General features: G+C 39.3%; 1 protein-coding gene across 9 annotated transcripts in view; it reads left to right on the top strand.

Annotated features, from left to right (window-relative positions):
• CHD2 (chromodomain helicase DNA binding protein 2) overlaps positions 1-16,124 on the top strand; it is a 128,419-nt gene that overhangs the window by 28,174 nt on the left and 84,121 nt on the right. For all 9 annotated transcript variants that reach the window (XR_006344415.1, XR_006344416.1, XR_006344417.1 and 6 more), the window contains 3 exons: positions 5,545-5,776; positions 9,422-9,508; positions 11,134-11,195. Coding sequence is in view for 6 of the 9 variants with exons in the window: in XM_043921864.1 (XP_043777799.1) it covers positions 5,545-5,776; positions 9,422-9,508; positions 11,134-11,195 (381 nt within the window). In the remaining 3 variants the exon portion in view is untranslated. The remainder of the gene's footprint in view (positions 1-5,544; positions 5,777-9,421; positions 9,509-11,133; positions 11,196-16,124) is intronic.

The following is a 16,124-nucleotide window of genomic DNA, read 5'->3' as shown; positions in this document are numbered from 1 at the left end:
GGTTCCATTTGTTTTACGCTTTTCTAAACTATTGAGGACCACTCCAGTGTTTCCTGGTTATTGGGCAGCAGAAGTAGGATAATAGAGATAAAGGTGCCTTCTGCCTGACACCAGCTGAGAATTTTAGAAGCATGGTTATGAAAGGTAGATCCGCCGCCCCCCCCCCCCCCCCCCCCATTTCTTAATTTTGGAAGCAAGAGGTGGTTACTGATAGGACTTAACCCTTTATCTTCTGAAACTGTACAGGGCATTTTGGTGTGCATTTTGTCTCATGGGTATTGGGTTGGCTGAAAAGTTCATTTGGCTTTTCCCAAACCTGAATGTACTTTTCAGCCAACCCAATACCTTTTTCTGAAAAGAGAATCCTTCGTATTCCCAGTGTTAAAGTAAATTCCCAAAGAATTGTTGAATCTGAGGATGATCTGTGTCAGAATACTAATTAGTTCTGCAGTGTTAGAAACACAGCTCTTTTTTTGAGAGGTTAAGAAAAGTTCAGAAAAGTTCAAAGAATGAAATTAAAGTTTTAAACAAGATAGATACAGTTAAAATCCTGTTAACCCCTTTTCCTTTGTCACTCTCATGAACTTGGCATATGAAAAACTTGGCACTTTAAAAATTATATGATACATGCAATATATTTTGTGTTAAAAAATACGGCCTTGAAATTGTCATATTGATTTTTATAGATGACACATCCCTAGTCTTAACTGCTGTAGTTAATTGCATAGTGTGATTGAGTGACTGAACTGAACTGATATTCATATATTCATATTTTCTTTGCATTTTCATATATGAACATGAAAGTTAATTCCTTTTTAAAAATCTTGTGAGCAGATCTCTGAATATTTTTATATATACTTTTCCACCTCTTGCACACATTTGATGATTGGTTTAGGTTATATACCCACTGATTGAATCACATGATTCATACGTGTATTTTTTAGCTCAACTGGATAACACAAAATAGGTTTCCAAAGCTTCTGCTGATTACTTTTTCAGTAATCATATATGAGTACTATTTCCCCTACTTTCTCCTCAAACTTTAATGTTACCAGACTTTTTAATTTCTGCAGAGCAGATGAGTGTAAAATTAATGGGTTGTAATTACACTTCCCAAGTTACTAGTGAGGCCTAATTACCTTTTTTTAAAATGTTTATTGGCTTCTGCTGTTTGTTTTTTTGTAATTGCATGTTCATTTCCTTTGCCCAGTTTTTATTGGAATTTTTTTTTTGCTTTGTAATTCTTCCTGTGTTGTATGTATAAATCCTTTGTTAAATGTACATTGAAATTTCTCAGTCTCTTGTCTTTGAACCTGACTTAAAATGTAGCTTATTCTTCAGAATCATGGGACTTGAACCAGAGGTGGAGGAGGTCTTAAAGAGACGAAATAACTTATGAGAGGAACTATAGTGTTTTTTTATTACCAGTAAGAAACTTGTGACTTAATGATCTTTGCCTTTCTATCCTCTTATGACACGTAGGAGTGACTGAGGAGGACTTGTCCTGCACCGCCCTTGAAATGGTTCTGGTGGTTCTGGCCTTGATCTCTTGCTGGGTGGTTTGAGAATCTCTTTTAACTGATTATGACAGGGACAGCAACACCACTTAGAGGTTAATACTGTGGGTTTCATATTTCAGACTGTGGGGATGGGGTTGGCATAGACACATACTTGGGCAAGAACTGTAAAATGAGGGTACGGATTAGAGGAGAATGTTAACATATGACACAAAAGTGCTCCATAAATGCTAGTTCTTTTATTATTGCTAGTACATAGTCTGGAAATAAGCTCTATGGAATTCCAGTGTAGATTGCTTTGTGTTTTTACTAGATTTTGCTTTCACCACCGCCAACCAGAAAAACAAGTTCTGCCAAGCAGCTCGGCCATTTTGTAAGTTTAGGAAAATAAACAGAACCCAGCAAGTGCTGAAATGGCAGTTCTTGGGCAGAGAACCGCAGGCTTGCTCTTTAGTCAAGTATTACTGTGCTGCCCTCTTGTGGTCATTTGCTAAAGTGGTGATTAAAAAGGGAACAGCTTGCTTTCACAGTCAAGTTGTAAAGACACACTTAATCTCTATTTTTGCCAGCTTGAAAGGGATTTTGAAGAGTCAACAAATCTTTTTTAGCGGTGAGTGACAGGAAGTGTTAAGATTTTTTTTAAAGCTTTTTTAAATAAGTATTTTTCTATTGGAATCCAGCAATTCGCAATTTTGACTTTAGTCCCCTTTATTTATTTATACATTGTTTCCATTGTTATGATTGTTCAATCAAAAATTACAAAACTTGTCTGCAATTTAGGTTTTGTGTAATTTTTAGGTAAACTTATTTTTCATGAGAATTCTATATGTATGGTGGATAATCATTCTCAGAAATTCCATTTTTCATTGCCTTATAACTAGCTATTTATGCCATTGGAAATCAGGTAATTTTATTACTTTAATTTAGGTGAAAGCTTAGTGAGAGGACTACTTACCCTCTAACTTGATTTGTCCTGTTTTCCAGTCCTGTGGACTTTACACATCTCCTACTCTAAACATAGCAGGCTACAGTTTAATATTGATAGTATTTAGTATTATTATTAGGCATTAATAGTGAATCTTCATAATATTTCGGGGAATTTCATGTCCTTTGAATTAATAATTAGGTCATCAGTATCTTAAATGTGGAGATATTTATAGTTTTTTCTAAATATTCTTTTTCTAATTCACCATTTAGGAATTTGTCCTCCTAGAAGAAGTATGCAAATTAATTGAGTTATATCTTTATTAAGGCTTATTTTTGAAACCCCCCCCCCCAATATTATTTTAGGTCGCTTAAATCTGATTTATTTCAGAAATGATTAAAAAATAAAACCTTGATCTTACTCTCATGCATATCTTTAGTTCATTTTGTGTAGGATTGGGGATTCTTACACCCTTGCCTTGAATTTGACTCTCGGTTGAATTTATTATGAACAATTTGAAAGACTAAAAAGATCGATACATAGTGAACGGCTATGAACTCAACCACTCAGCCTCAGTCCTAAAACCCGTCCATATCATTTTCTGATTACATCTGCCTCCCTTTACCCCCAGAGGTAAACACAGTTGAAAATTCCATGTTTTCTCTTGGATTTGACTTTCAGAGTTACTACTTTTATTTTTTAAATTGCACAAGTAATTCACGAAATGCACAAGGTACTTTAAATAATCCACCCCACAGAGTAAAGCACTGTTGGCAGTTTGGTGATTAAAATGGTTTTATGCACGTGGCTATGTACTGATAGAAACCTGGATGTGTTTTTTTACCCGAAAGGTGGTGTATGCCTGCTTGCATTTCCAGAGGTCACTTTCCTACACAAACAAATACAGAGCTGCACGTGAAGCATATATACAAAAATATAGTTTTGTTATAGTGAACAGTTTGAAAATCTAAATATTTTGCTCAGGAATACAGAGATATGGAAGTATATCAGTGATATCTGTAGCTTATTCGATAAGAGAACAATTTGAAAATAACCTAAATGTCCCTTTAACAAGGGAGCAGTTTAAATATGTATTCATCCTATGAGGCCATTCAAAGAGAATGAGGTATTCATGGACACAGGTATGCCTTGACGTGGGAACTGGTATCGAACTGTTTCCATCACACTGGCAGTGACTGATGGCATTGGTTGCAAGAGGGCGCAGGCCTGAGATGATCTAGGGTGGAGCCCCAAGCCAGGAGGGCCAGAGCCTGCACTTTCTCTTTTTTCTTCTGGTTACTTTCTCTTTTTTTTTTCCTGGTTACTGCTTACTTTCTCTTTTTTCTTTTTGCTTGTTGAGCACCTTCTGAGTGGTCACAGGTGGAGAATAAGTGAGTTAAGATGTGTTAGTCACCTGGGCTAGTTAACTTTACTGTGCCAAGGACCCAGGAGTTGGTAAGTGTAATGGGGCCTTGAAGGTACTGAGTCACTGTTACAGGGATCAAGTTGATCGGCTGAGTCTCTAGGACTTTGAACTCTTGTGGTGAAACAAAACATGAGCTTTTTAGAGCCACACCTGAGGTGGAATTTCTGCCTCACTCCCCCCAGCACTTTCATCCTCCACTTTTAGGTAATAATGCCTGAAAGTGTTGTGCTGGGGGATATATAAGCCAAACAGACATCTAAGGTACTCAGCATATTGCCTGGCATCTACTACATAATTGGACAAATAAGTCGCTTTCCCCTTCTGCTCCCTTTCCCAAGGTAGACACTCTCCCACTCCCTGTGTTCTCATTGCTTCCTCATGTAAACTGAAGTCCCTCTGACCGTATTTTGCTTGCTGTGGGTCACATGGGATGTTTGGGTCAATGCCTCTTCCCTGTGTACCGTCCTGTTCATTCTGTGGACACATCTGTCAAATGGTAGCCCCTCATTTCTAGTTTGGAAGGGAGTGGTAGTAGATAAAAAGCCTCGCTCTTTTTAAAAAGTCCTTTCTGGCTTCATGCCATCAGTCTTTGGTCTTCTGGTTGCTAGACCTGAGGTCCTTTGTGTTGGCATTACTTTAGGTTCTGGGTTGCTGCCTGCTTCCTCCTCTGCTCTGCCTCTTGTAAGTGAACAGATAGTTTCTAAGCAGAAGAGCTTAGGGAGCTGTCCACCTTTTTCCCCCTGTAGAGTCCATCAGATTTACGTCTCTTTAGAGTATCCTCATTCCTGCCACCATGCCCCTGGCTCTCTTTTTAACACTGAGGAACACAGGGTGGTATATTGCCTTCAGTCTTCCCTTGCCTTCTGTTATATTTTTTGGTGTGACTTCTGCTGCCATTTACCTGTTGCTCTTTCCTGATGGGGGCTTGGAATGATGCAGTTGGTGTTGTATGGGAAGCCAATGGCAGTCTTTATTGGATTAGACTCTTTGTTTATCCTTTTCTTTTAAGTCTACCAGGTCTGGGACGCACCTGCAGGAAATTTCAGGGCAGGAGTTCTGGTTTGGGGTTAGTGTGTGTATGTTTTTAGTTTGCACCTGTTTTTGAGAGCCATTGATTGGATAATTGCATTGATTGCATTTTTACTGTTTGAGTGACTCTGCCTGGGTTTTGTTTTGTTCTGTGTTGGTTGCTTTTTTGTTTGTTCCTTTTGCTTTGTTTTGATTTTGTCTTTGTCTTGAGGGAGGGGCTGAATAATGAACAAATAAGACTTACTGGATTCAGACAGATGGACCTGGTTTCAAACCCTACCTGTGTCATCTTGGAGAATTGTTTAACTACTTTTAAGCTTCAGTTTTTCTTCATCTGAGTGAAGGACAAAATAATATCCCCCATTTTATTTTATTTTTAAAGAGCTAATCTATATAAATTATGTGGCATATGGCATTATATAAGTAAATCAGGAAATGGTAGCTGTCAGGGATGTTGAGAATGGCACTAGTGACAATATTTGCAAATAAGAATATAAACGTATGTTTGAAAATTATGATCTTGTATTAATTACCAAATTACTATCTGCTGTCATAGTAATGCTAGGATTTTTCTTTTAAAACCGATTTATGTGGCAGTTCTTAAATTTTTCTTTTAATCTTTGTTTTTTTTTTTTTTTTAAATTAAGTCATTCAGCATCTGAAGAAGCTTCGGGTTCAGACTCAGGCAGCCAGTCGGAGAGTGAGCAGGGCAGCGACCCAGGAAGTGGCCATGGCAGTGAGTCAAATAGTAGCTCTGAATCTTCGGAGAGTCAGTCGGAATCTGAGAGTGAATCGGCAGGTTCCAAGTCCCAGCCAGTTCTTCCAGAAGCCAAAGAGAAACCAGCCTCTAAGAAGGAACGGATAGCTGATGTGAAGAAGGTATCAATCAGCCTTGCTGAACAGTCTTAAGTGTGCTGCGAGCCTGGACCAGAGAGCAGACCTTTGCGTCCTGTGGAGAGCTCCTTAGTGTATCTCCATAGTGAAATTCATCTGCAGCTGCTTTTCCAGTAATACACTGTCTCTGGATCTAAATGGGGACTGCTGTCTGCTCTCCTAGTTAGACACAGGGCTGTGAGGAAAATACTAATAATTACATGAACCATCCTATAGGGCAGAGAGACATTTTTTTTTTTGGCATTTTAAAAAAGGTGGTTAAAATATATATATTTATTTTAGCACAATCGTGAGTAATACCAGAGAAAATCATTCACAGATGATTGTGAAATGCAGTTGTACTGTGATGGATGATTCCAGTCCAAGAATAAGGGATGTTTTATTTTATTAAAGAATAGAGAAGTAATCCTCACAGAAAAGAAATTATCTGTACCTAGGCAATGTAGATACTCTTCGCCTATCAGAAGAATTTTCCAGCAGAGAATGCAAAAAGGTGAAAATTGAGTTGCATAGAATTTTCTCACTGATGTCCAAACTTTGGGATGCATTCCTTTTGGGGAAAAATAATGACTTGGTCTGGGTAGTCATGAGATGCAGCTGATCTTTTGAAATTCTAATTTGAGAGAATTAAGTTTAGAATCACTAAAAATATTTAAAAATTGGTTTTAGAAGTTTAAAAATGTCTTATGCTGAAAGCCTTATGAGAAATCAACTTTTCCTCTAAGATACAAATCTGTGTCTACACACAGAGATCTTCCCAGGAGGACAAACGATTTTAAATTACCTGCAACTTCTATAGAATAGCTTCAACAATCCTGAAATTAAAAAAAAATGAAGTGGCTTTCAACTGTTGGCAGAATTGAGATTAACTGTTATTTCAGTTCTTCTGTTCCCAGTATAGTCATTGCTTAAGATTAAATGGCCCTGAAGGGCTGGTGGGAGGTTGGGGAATGCAGGTAGTGTTGTAGTGTGAGGGACAGGGAAATGAACACTGTCCTTGCTACCTAGCTTATCACCAGAGAAGGGACTTTCAGACGCTCAAGGGTTGTGCTGTGTTGCCTGCTCCATATGTGGAGACCTTTCACAGGAGACATTTCAGGTGGTGATTGTTTCAGGGAGACCCTGTATATGGAAGGTACCGCTCAGAGTATCTTCTCTGAGTGTCTTTCAGCTCAGAAATGTACCTGCAGAAGGCCTTGCTTGGCCATCTTTTTTAACTTTCTTCTGTACAGTGAAGAGTTCTTTACTTGCAGAGAGTAAAGCAAGCCATAGAAACCACGACTTGCACAGGGCGTTTAAAACTTGACTAAAGTCATGTTGACTGGGATTCTGGGAATCAACTGTAAGGCCAAATATATATGTGTATGTATAATATACATACATATATGTAAAACTTAATTTAAAGAGAGACAGGATTAAGACTGCATGTCACAGTGGAAGTACAGCTTTGGCAGAAATATTAAGGTGATCAGTTTTAAGAAGTTAATAGATACATGGATGGATGTACTAGCCAGTTAGAATGATTAGGTTATGACTTTAATAATTATTCTAAAACAAGCTTGTAAAGAACACTCTTTGTTTTCTGTACACTCTTCTCTTTCACATGGTAGCTTTTATTGAAGAGTTGAATTAGGTATCATTAGCCCTCAAAAGGACAGATGGGAACACAAGATGATTTTAGGATGTACACGTTACAGTGTATGTTGTAATAAAGTGCCAACAGGTGAGCCTGAATGCCTAATATTTTAAAATGGTAAAGCTAATTAATGTAGTACCATTTAAAGAATTGAGCCACCCAGTTAATAAACACTAATTTCTGTGGAGCCATTTTACAGCTTTCAGGTTTAAGAAAGGGCAGGGTGTGGATTGATTGGCGGGGCTGGAGCAAAGCTCTGCTACCTCCCTTTTTCTGCCCCATTGGGTCAAGTTGTGGACATTTGCTGCCTTTTTTGCCTTTATTTCCTACCGCTTGATTATTACTAATTCTTGGTTGGATCTTTTGTCCTCCGACTCATTCTAAGGTTAAGAATTTTTCCCTTTTGTAAACTGAGGACACTGAACTACATGATTATATGGCTTCCCGTTCTGAAATGCCTATTCCTTAGAACATCATGCTTATTATCTTTGGAGGGGTTGTTTTTCTTTGGCTTTCTTGGGATTTTTTTTTTTTTTAAGGTACTGTTGATTATGTCCTCCCTTGCCTTTGTGACATATTGTGTTCCTGGATCGTCTTTCATCATTTTTGTCTTTTTAGGGGTCCACTTTCCACACATTTCATGATGAGCCATAGCCCGAGGCTTCTCTTGCCTCACTCCAAATATTTTCATGACATTAGCTGCCTCCCATATTTCAATGGCAAATCCAACCTTCTAATCTTGGCTTTCAAGCATCTCTTCTAAATGTTTAACTCTGTTGTGCATCTTCACTTCAGTGTTCCACAATCTTAAATTTATTTTGCCTATAGGTGATTGGTTTCATTAAAAGAACACACAACGTGGGCTTCCCTCATAGCTCAGTTGGTAAAAAATCCACCTGTGATGCAGGAGACCCCGGTTTGATTCCTGGGTTGGGAAGATCCCCTGGAGAAGATAAAGGCTATCCACACCAGTTTTCTTGGGCTTCCCTTGTGGCTCAGCTGGTAAAGGATCCTCCTGCAATGTGGGAGACCTGGGTTTGATCCCTGGGTTGGGAAGATCCCCTGGAGAAGGGTAAGGCTACCCACTCCAGTATTTTGGCCTGGAGAATCCCATGGACTATATAGTCCATGAGGTTGCAAAGAGTCGGACATGACTGAACGACTTTCACTTCACTTCATTCACACACAACATACTTATCGTTACCTGTGGGAAGATGAGTGAGGCTGGGGGTTAGATGAATCAGGAAGAAAAGGGGGGGGGCCCTTTTGTATCTTTCCTTTTGATTTGTTAATTTGAGTCTTTTAAAGTGAAAGAAGGATTATTTGGGGAGATACACACTCCATAGAAAGAGTGTAGGCCATCTTGGAAGGCAGGAGAGGCCAAAATCAGGTCTTAAAGGCAAAGGGTTAAGTACTGTTAGTACAGTGAAGTGTGCTGGGGCAAGGGTGCCATGGGTCTCCTTCTGAGAACTTAAGGCTGAATGTTCGAAATGCTGAATTTTGACTGTATCTGGCATTCTGCACATCCTGAGGAATTTTTAAATATATGCAAATAAACTGGTTCTTACTTAACAAGAGTTGGTGGTGGGGCTCTGTTGATTTTGAGTTTCTCAGATGAGTCTTATGCAGTCAAAGCTGAAACTGAAAGCATTAGGGACTTAAAATTCATAAGTAAATATTTTTTTAGTGTAAGCAGTTCTCTTATGTCTCCATATTATTCAACTGTAAGTTTATGTTTTGACAGTGGGTAGGCAACGTACTTTCTAGTTTAATAGCCGTGTAGTGACGAAGAGGCATTGTCACAACTTTAATGAGTTCTAGGGTAATATGCTTTATTCTTTTTAAAGATGGTCCTTTATTGTCTCATTAAACAAAACAACCCCTTTGATAAATAGTTATTTGAATTCACTTAAATTGAAATATATGTTCCAATAATGTAAATAGTAAATGGGAGTCAAGAAAAAAGATTCATGTGTAGTCTGTTAATTTTACAGATGTGGGAAGAATATCCTGATGTTTATGGGGTTAGGCGGTCAAACCGAAGCAGACAAGAACCATCACGATTTAATATTAAGGAGGAGGTAAGAAAAAACAATGTTTTAGGGGGATATGTTCACACTCCTTATCTTACCTCATCCTTTCTGACTCTGGTTTGTATTACCATGAACTTCGGGCATGGGAGTTAAGTGACTGGAAAGCAAGTTTTTTAGACCTTGTAACACAGCAGGAAAAGCCACATGTGGCTTTAAAAAAAAATTACCAGGAAGATCATGTCAGTGTATGCTTTAGTAGAGTATTATATAAAACTGCCCCTGAATTTTTGTTTGTTTGTTTCTCATAGTGCAGTTGATTATAGCAAGAAGTTTACTTTTTAAAACATCGAGTTTGTAAATTCTAGATTTTGTTAGCTGGGTCACTAAGCAAAGGTGACAAAGGAAGTAGCTTTAGATTTACTGCTGAGAAAAGGAGAGTGTGCTTAAGTAACTATTTTACTTTACCTAAATTGTTAAAATTTGCTTTCTGAGTTCATTTTTAATGTGCAATATAAAATATTGAATACCTATTTAGTTTCTGATGAAATTTTCTGAGACTGAATAGATTGATGATTTTAAAAATTAGTGTTATATATTGGATTTTGTTGTCTCTATAGAATCAGACCTTTCCTCAGTTTGTGTGAAGTTTTTGGGGAAATCCTCTGTTTTAATTCTGTGTTAGGTTTATAGACTACATTCTGAGGAGGTGTTCTTTGGTCTCTCAGTGAAATGTCCTCTCTGCATTCTTTGGAGGACTTTGCTGTTCTTAACTATGCAGTGTCCTACTGATAACAGTTAAATATTAGTAGCCAAAGGTTAATGAGTTTGGGGCAGTAAGTATAGTTTAAAAATGTGATTGACCACTACACATGCATAGCATTTATCGTGTTTTATTTTGAGTGACCTCTGAGCTGGTTAACCTCAGCTAGCTTTCTTTTCCATGTTTGTTATAACCAAGCACATGGTGTGTAAACCTTTTCCCTTTTGTATATAAATTAACACACTGTCGGTAGGTCACAGGACCAACAGAAATGGGAGTATTTTGCCGATTGGTTTAACACGTGAGAAGAAGAGTTGTTCAGATGTCCGTGACTGGAATCCCTTGGTCTGCTGCTGTCAGCAGAGTACTGCTGGCTCATGGTTGAGCAAGCGCTTTATTGAGTCTGAAATGAAACAGGTTCACGGTCACCGCCTTTAAGGGCATGCTAAATGTCGTGTGGCATTTTCGTGCCAGACGTTCTATATCAGCACCCAGCATGGTTGCCATTAGACATGGGTCTTTTGAAATGTGTATTAGTTATAATTAGGTAAAATGAAAAGTCCATTCCTGAGTGACGCCAGCCACATTTCAGGGGCTCAGTCACATGTGACTGCTGGCTGCTCAGTGGGCCATTGCAGATACAGGACGTCTCCTTCATCACAAAATTTTATTAGACTATGTTCTTTCAGAAGTCAAGCTGAAAGAAATACTTCTTGGTGTTACAGGTAACTCAGCAATAAGAGACAGATTAATTTTCAAAACGAAAGAGTGAACACCACCAAACAGAGGCTTAGGTGTCTTTCTGTTTGAAAGCTCATTATTGAGGAATGTTGCATTGTGGAACCGGGGTTCGTGTTGTCCCTGAGAACTGTGAACTAAAGTCTGTGATCTTTTTCCCCTTCACACCCTGAAGGCAAGTAGCGGGTCTGAGAGTGGGAGCCCAAAGAGAAGAGGCCAGAGGCAGCTGAAAAAACAGTAAGTCTTTCCTGGGGTAGTACTCACTTGGGGAGTTTGGAGCATGTGGCTGTTTCTGAGACTGCCTTCCTTGCGTCTGCAGTGCACCCTGGGCCCCAGAGTCCGCGTCTGTCTCTTGCTGACTTGGCATCCTGTCTGTCTGAATCTGCTGCAGCAGCAGTGGCATTTGAAGTTTTTAGTTTTTCAAGTGTTAAATGTTGGGCTGCTTTTCAGGGCACACCACAGCTATTCCATCTGATTTGCCCTATCAGCCCATTATTTTTTTTTTCTTAAAAATGGGCACAAATCCCAAACATACAGGCATTTGGTATTCTGTTCCAGTTAAGCAAGGAACACATTTAGATTGGCTGTTTTTCCTGTTCCTTTGTTCTCTGTGTTGGTGTGATAAAATTATATTGATTGGACACCCATTTTAATATGAAATACATTATTGTGTCTGTGTAGTTTTACTGTTGAGAGTTCATAAGCAAGAAAATTTTAATTATGAGGTTAATGTGAAATCCCTTTATGATATGGATTATATATTTGTTATTGTAAAACTTTAAAAACTCTACTTACGGTAAAAAAAAATTTGACTTTTTTTTGAGAAATTATTAAATCTTTATGGGGTGGAATGTATGAATCCCTTTAACAAACTGAATTCTACAGCCTGTCTTCTCAGAGAAATACTCAAAACCCTGCACACAGATTCAGGGGTTTCTCATGGTAAACAGTTGTCTTTGGCTCTCGTTGAGAGTCCCAGTTATATCTTCTCTGTTTTAAAGTATTAGTAATCCTTAACTTGGGCTTCCCTAGAAGCTCAGCTGGTAAAGAATCTGCCTGCAATGCAGAAGACCCCAGTTCAATTCCTGGGTCAGGAAGATCCCTGGGAGAAGGGATAGGCTACCTGCTCCAGTGTTCATGGGCTTCCCTGGTGGCTCAGAGAGTAAAGAATCCGGAATCCATCTGCAATGTGGGAAACCTGGGTTTGAGCCCTGGGTTGGGAAGATCCCTAGAGGAGGGCATGGCAACCCACTCCAGTATTCTGGCCTGAAGAATTCCATGGACAGAGGAGCCTGGTGGGCTATAGAGTCCATGGGGTCACAAAGAGTCAGACAGGACTGAGTGACTAAACACAGCATAATTCTTAAGTATTTGGCCTGAGGCACAGTAATGTGACTCTTTAAATTTCCCCATCTCTAAAATAGGGTAATACTTATTCTGGTAACCTAACAGAGTTATTAGAAACTATGCTAAGAAAAGTCATAGGATTTAATTTTGCCCTGCCTAGAGGGCATACAATTTCCATTTGTGTTTTAAATATTTCATTAGAGTTGCAGAAATGATAACTGTAGGCAAGCCCCTGCCTCATGGCAGCTCAGAAGGCTCTATCCCCGTCCCAGGGCCTGCTCAGGAGATCTCAGTTTCCCCGGCTAAAGGCTTTCGAGGCTTTTTGGGAAGTCCATGCATGTGTTTTTTCCTCCAGTGTCTGGCAACATTCTGCTGGTCCATTGGCAGGAATCTAAATGTACTGTACTTGAAAACCTGAACTCCTGATTTTTTTTTGGCCACTCCACGTGGGATCTTAGTTCCTGACCAGGGATTGAACCTGTCATCACTGGAGTGGGAGCGTAGAGTCTTGAGCATTGAAGCACTAGCGGAAGTCCCTGAACACCTCATTTATGTAGCTTCGTTTGGGTGTGAGAAGCCCTCCAGCTTTCAGCCCCTGTGTGATACATCAGACTTGCTATTTTGACTGATTTCTGTATTTGCTTTTCCCTCTCCTTTCAATCCTGAGAGCTCTCCAAAATTGGCAGCTCTCAGAGGCCATTGTGACCGTTCTTTGCCCGAGTAGAACCTTTCCACTCCTTGTTGGGAAGGGGGAGAGGATGTGTCTTCTGTGAGGCTGCTGGTCTACTCCTGGGCTCTTCCTTAGGAACTTACCATAAGCGGAGGATCTCCTCGTGCCTCTTTGTCTGGGCGCTGGGCTGGCCTCACGTCATGCCCTCCTGGGCATCTGGAGGGCACTGGGATTTGTGGAGAGCTCTTCTCCTGAGTCAGTTTAGTTAGTAACATGGTTTAGAGGAGGTCCTGCAGCTGCTGAGACTCAGGTCACGAGAGACTGCACTGCTGGGCCCTGTCTGATCTCAGCAAGGACGACAGCCTAGTGTGTGTGCACATGGACTTCAGAACTGAGCGAGACGCACTCAGGGGAGTGGAAATTTTGACATATTAGCACAGGGCAGTGTTTCTCTGAAACCCTGCAGGTTGTATCACAGATTTTAAAGTTTTTAAAAGGAACCATTTTTTAAACTTTTTGGGGGGATTAAGTTCAAACAATTGAAAAATTTTAAGGGTAAGAGCAGTACAAGGAATGCCTGTGTACTGAGATTCACCATTGTGTACCATTTTTGCCCCATTTGCTTTATCATTGTGAGAGTTCTCTTTATGTATGTTTGTGTATACACACAAGGTAATATTTTTTCTGAGCCATTTCAGACTAAGATTCATACATCATGGTCTTTCACCCCTAAATACTAAGTGTGTATTTTCTAAGAATAAGGATATTAGCTTTTGTAAGCAAAATACAATTTCAAGGTAAATAGATTTAACATTGCTACAATACCATTGTCTAATTTAGATTCCAGTTTGGTCATTCAGCTCACCAATGTCGCTTATATTTTTCCACCCCCAGTACAGAATCCAGTCTCAGGTTAAATATTGTATTAGTTGTCAGGTTTCATTAGTCTGGAGCACTTTCACAGACTTTTTTTGCTGTTGTGATATTGACACTTTAAGGACTACAGTCTTTAGAAGGGACTAACTCCGCTAGAGTCATGTGAGTTAGCATTTTAAAAGCTTAGAGGAGGAAAACATTTTTTAAATTAATTGGCAGTTCTTTATGGTCCAACTCCCACATCCGTACATGACTACTGGAAAAACCATAGCTTTGACTATATGGATCTTTGTTGTCAGAGAGCTGTCTCTGCTTTTTAATACTCTGTCTAGGTTTGTCATAGCTTTTCTTCCAAAGAGCAAGCATCTTTTAATTTCAGGGCTGCAGTCACTGTCCGCAGTGATTTTTCGAGCCCAAGAAAAAAAAATCTGTCACTGCTTCCACCTTTTTTCCATCTGTTTGCCATGAAGTGATGGGACTGGATGCTATGATCTTGGCTTTTGAATGTTGAGTTTTAAGCCAGCTTTTTCACTCCTCTTTTACCTTCATTAAGAAGTTCTTTAGTTCCTTTTCACTTTCTGCTGATAGAGTGGTATCATCATATCTGAGGTTGTTGATACTTCTCCCAGCAGTCTTGATTCCAGCTTGTGATTCATCTGGTCTGGCATTTCTCATGATGTACTCTGCATAGAAGTTAAGTAAACAGGGTGACAGCATATAACTAACATACTCCTTTCCCAAGTTTGAACCAGTCCATTGTTCCATGTCCAGTTCTAACTTGCTTCTTGACCTGCATACAGGTTTCTCAGGAGGCAGGTAAGGCAGTCCCTATTCATGCTGTCCTAATTTGTAAAATGTTGGGTAGGATTTCTGCTGACTCATTACAGTCACAGTAGTGTTGAGCTCCACTGAACAGTGATTCTAGAACCCTCTCTTCCACCTGAAATTTTATTTATTTTTTTCCACCTGGAATTTTAAAAATGATTTTATCTGTAATCATTTGAAGTTATTCTCCTGAGATTATAGTTGTTTCTTCCTTTCCAGTGCTGTGAAGTGGAAGTCTGTCACAGTCCTCTGACACAGCAGGAGAGAGTCCTTGTTAGAACAGATTTATCCTCTTCATAGAGACTTGCTTGACTGAAAATCAGTGCTGTTAAAGCAGTTGGTTCCCTGTTTTCCTTTTCTGCCTTCTAAAGTGGAAGAGAAAGGATTTCCTTTCTTTGAGCTCTCAAAGACGGTTAATTAGGAAGCCTCAGTAGCTCTTGGCCAGATTTTAGGCTTATTTTATTTTAGAATGGCTTTTCTTCCTTCCCTTCTTTATAGTTGTTTAGATTTGATTTTTCCAAGTAAAGAAAAATTAAAAGGAATCCACTTTTTCCCAGTAAAGAAAGAAAACTATACCTAGTTAACTTGCATTCTGACTTTTTCCTATCTATTTATATGGCCTTGAGTCCTCAGCGGTCAAATCTTAGTATTTTTCTCCCCCAGTTACCAAAATTTTGGCCAAAGTTTGATTGATTCCCATTTAGGGAATCCCACTGGTGGCTTCTTAGAATTGGATCTGGCAATTCAAGTCTTCTTGAACATGAAAAATATTTTAATCATGATCTCACATTTGAGACTTCTCCTCTTTGTAGCCCAGCTTATAATGTACAGCTTAATCAGGGAGTCACAGTCTACATTATTTGAGAAGCCAGCAAACTAGGGGTGGACGGTTTCACCTTTTGGAGAGCCCGGGTTGGGGCAGTAATCTGTTAGTAATTGATTTGCCCTTGTCACTTCACCTCTTACACAGAATTAACAGTATTGCTGGTCCTAACTTGTTCCCTCCCCCACCATTCTTGAAAATTAAAATGAAAATTGAAATAATCCACCAATTTCAGATACACATACATAAAACTCCTTTCAACCTTTTAAGCCTCTTAACTGCTCAGCTCCTCCCGGAATGGTCTTCAGTGGGTTCTGGTGAGAGTAGCAGAAATGTGGGTTTGACATATACCAAACAGCTTGTTCCCGCTGGGTTTGAGTTTCCCTCTATATGGGAAGAGGACTTTGGACCAGTTGATTGGCTGTTTTTGTATCTTCTCATATTGGGAGATTCAAAGTCCTCTTGGTTATCTGTACATCTACAGATCTGCAGTTTAACTGGAAAACTCTCAACATCCTTTCTCTCAGTGTCTACTGCCATTTTCGTCTCTAAAATTGTTGAAGTGGACCTTGTTAGCTACTCTGATGTAACACTCTCAGTTCCTGGCAGAGTTAGAGAAATTATG

The sequence above is a fragment of the Cervus elaphus genome, chromosome 13 (assembly GCF_910594005.1).
Source record: "Cervus elaphus chromosome 13, mCerEla1.1, whole genome shotgun sequence".
NCBI lineage: Eukaryota > Metazoa > Chordata > Mammalia > Artiodactyla > Cervidae > Cervus > Cervus elaphus.
Note: the sequence above shows the minus strand (reverse complement) of the source record. Positions and strands in the feature narration are given on the sequence as shown.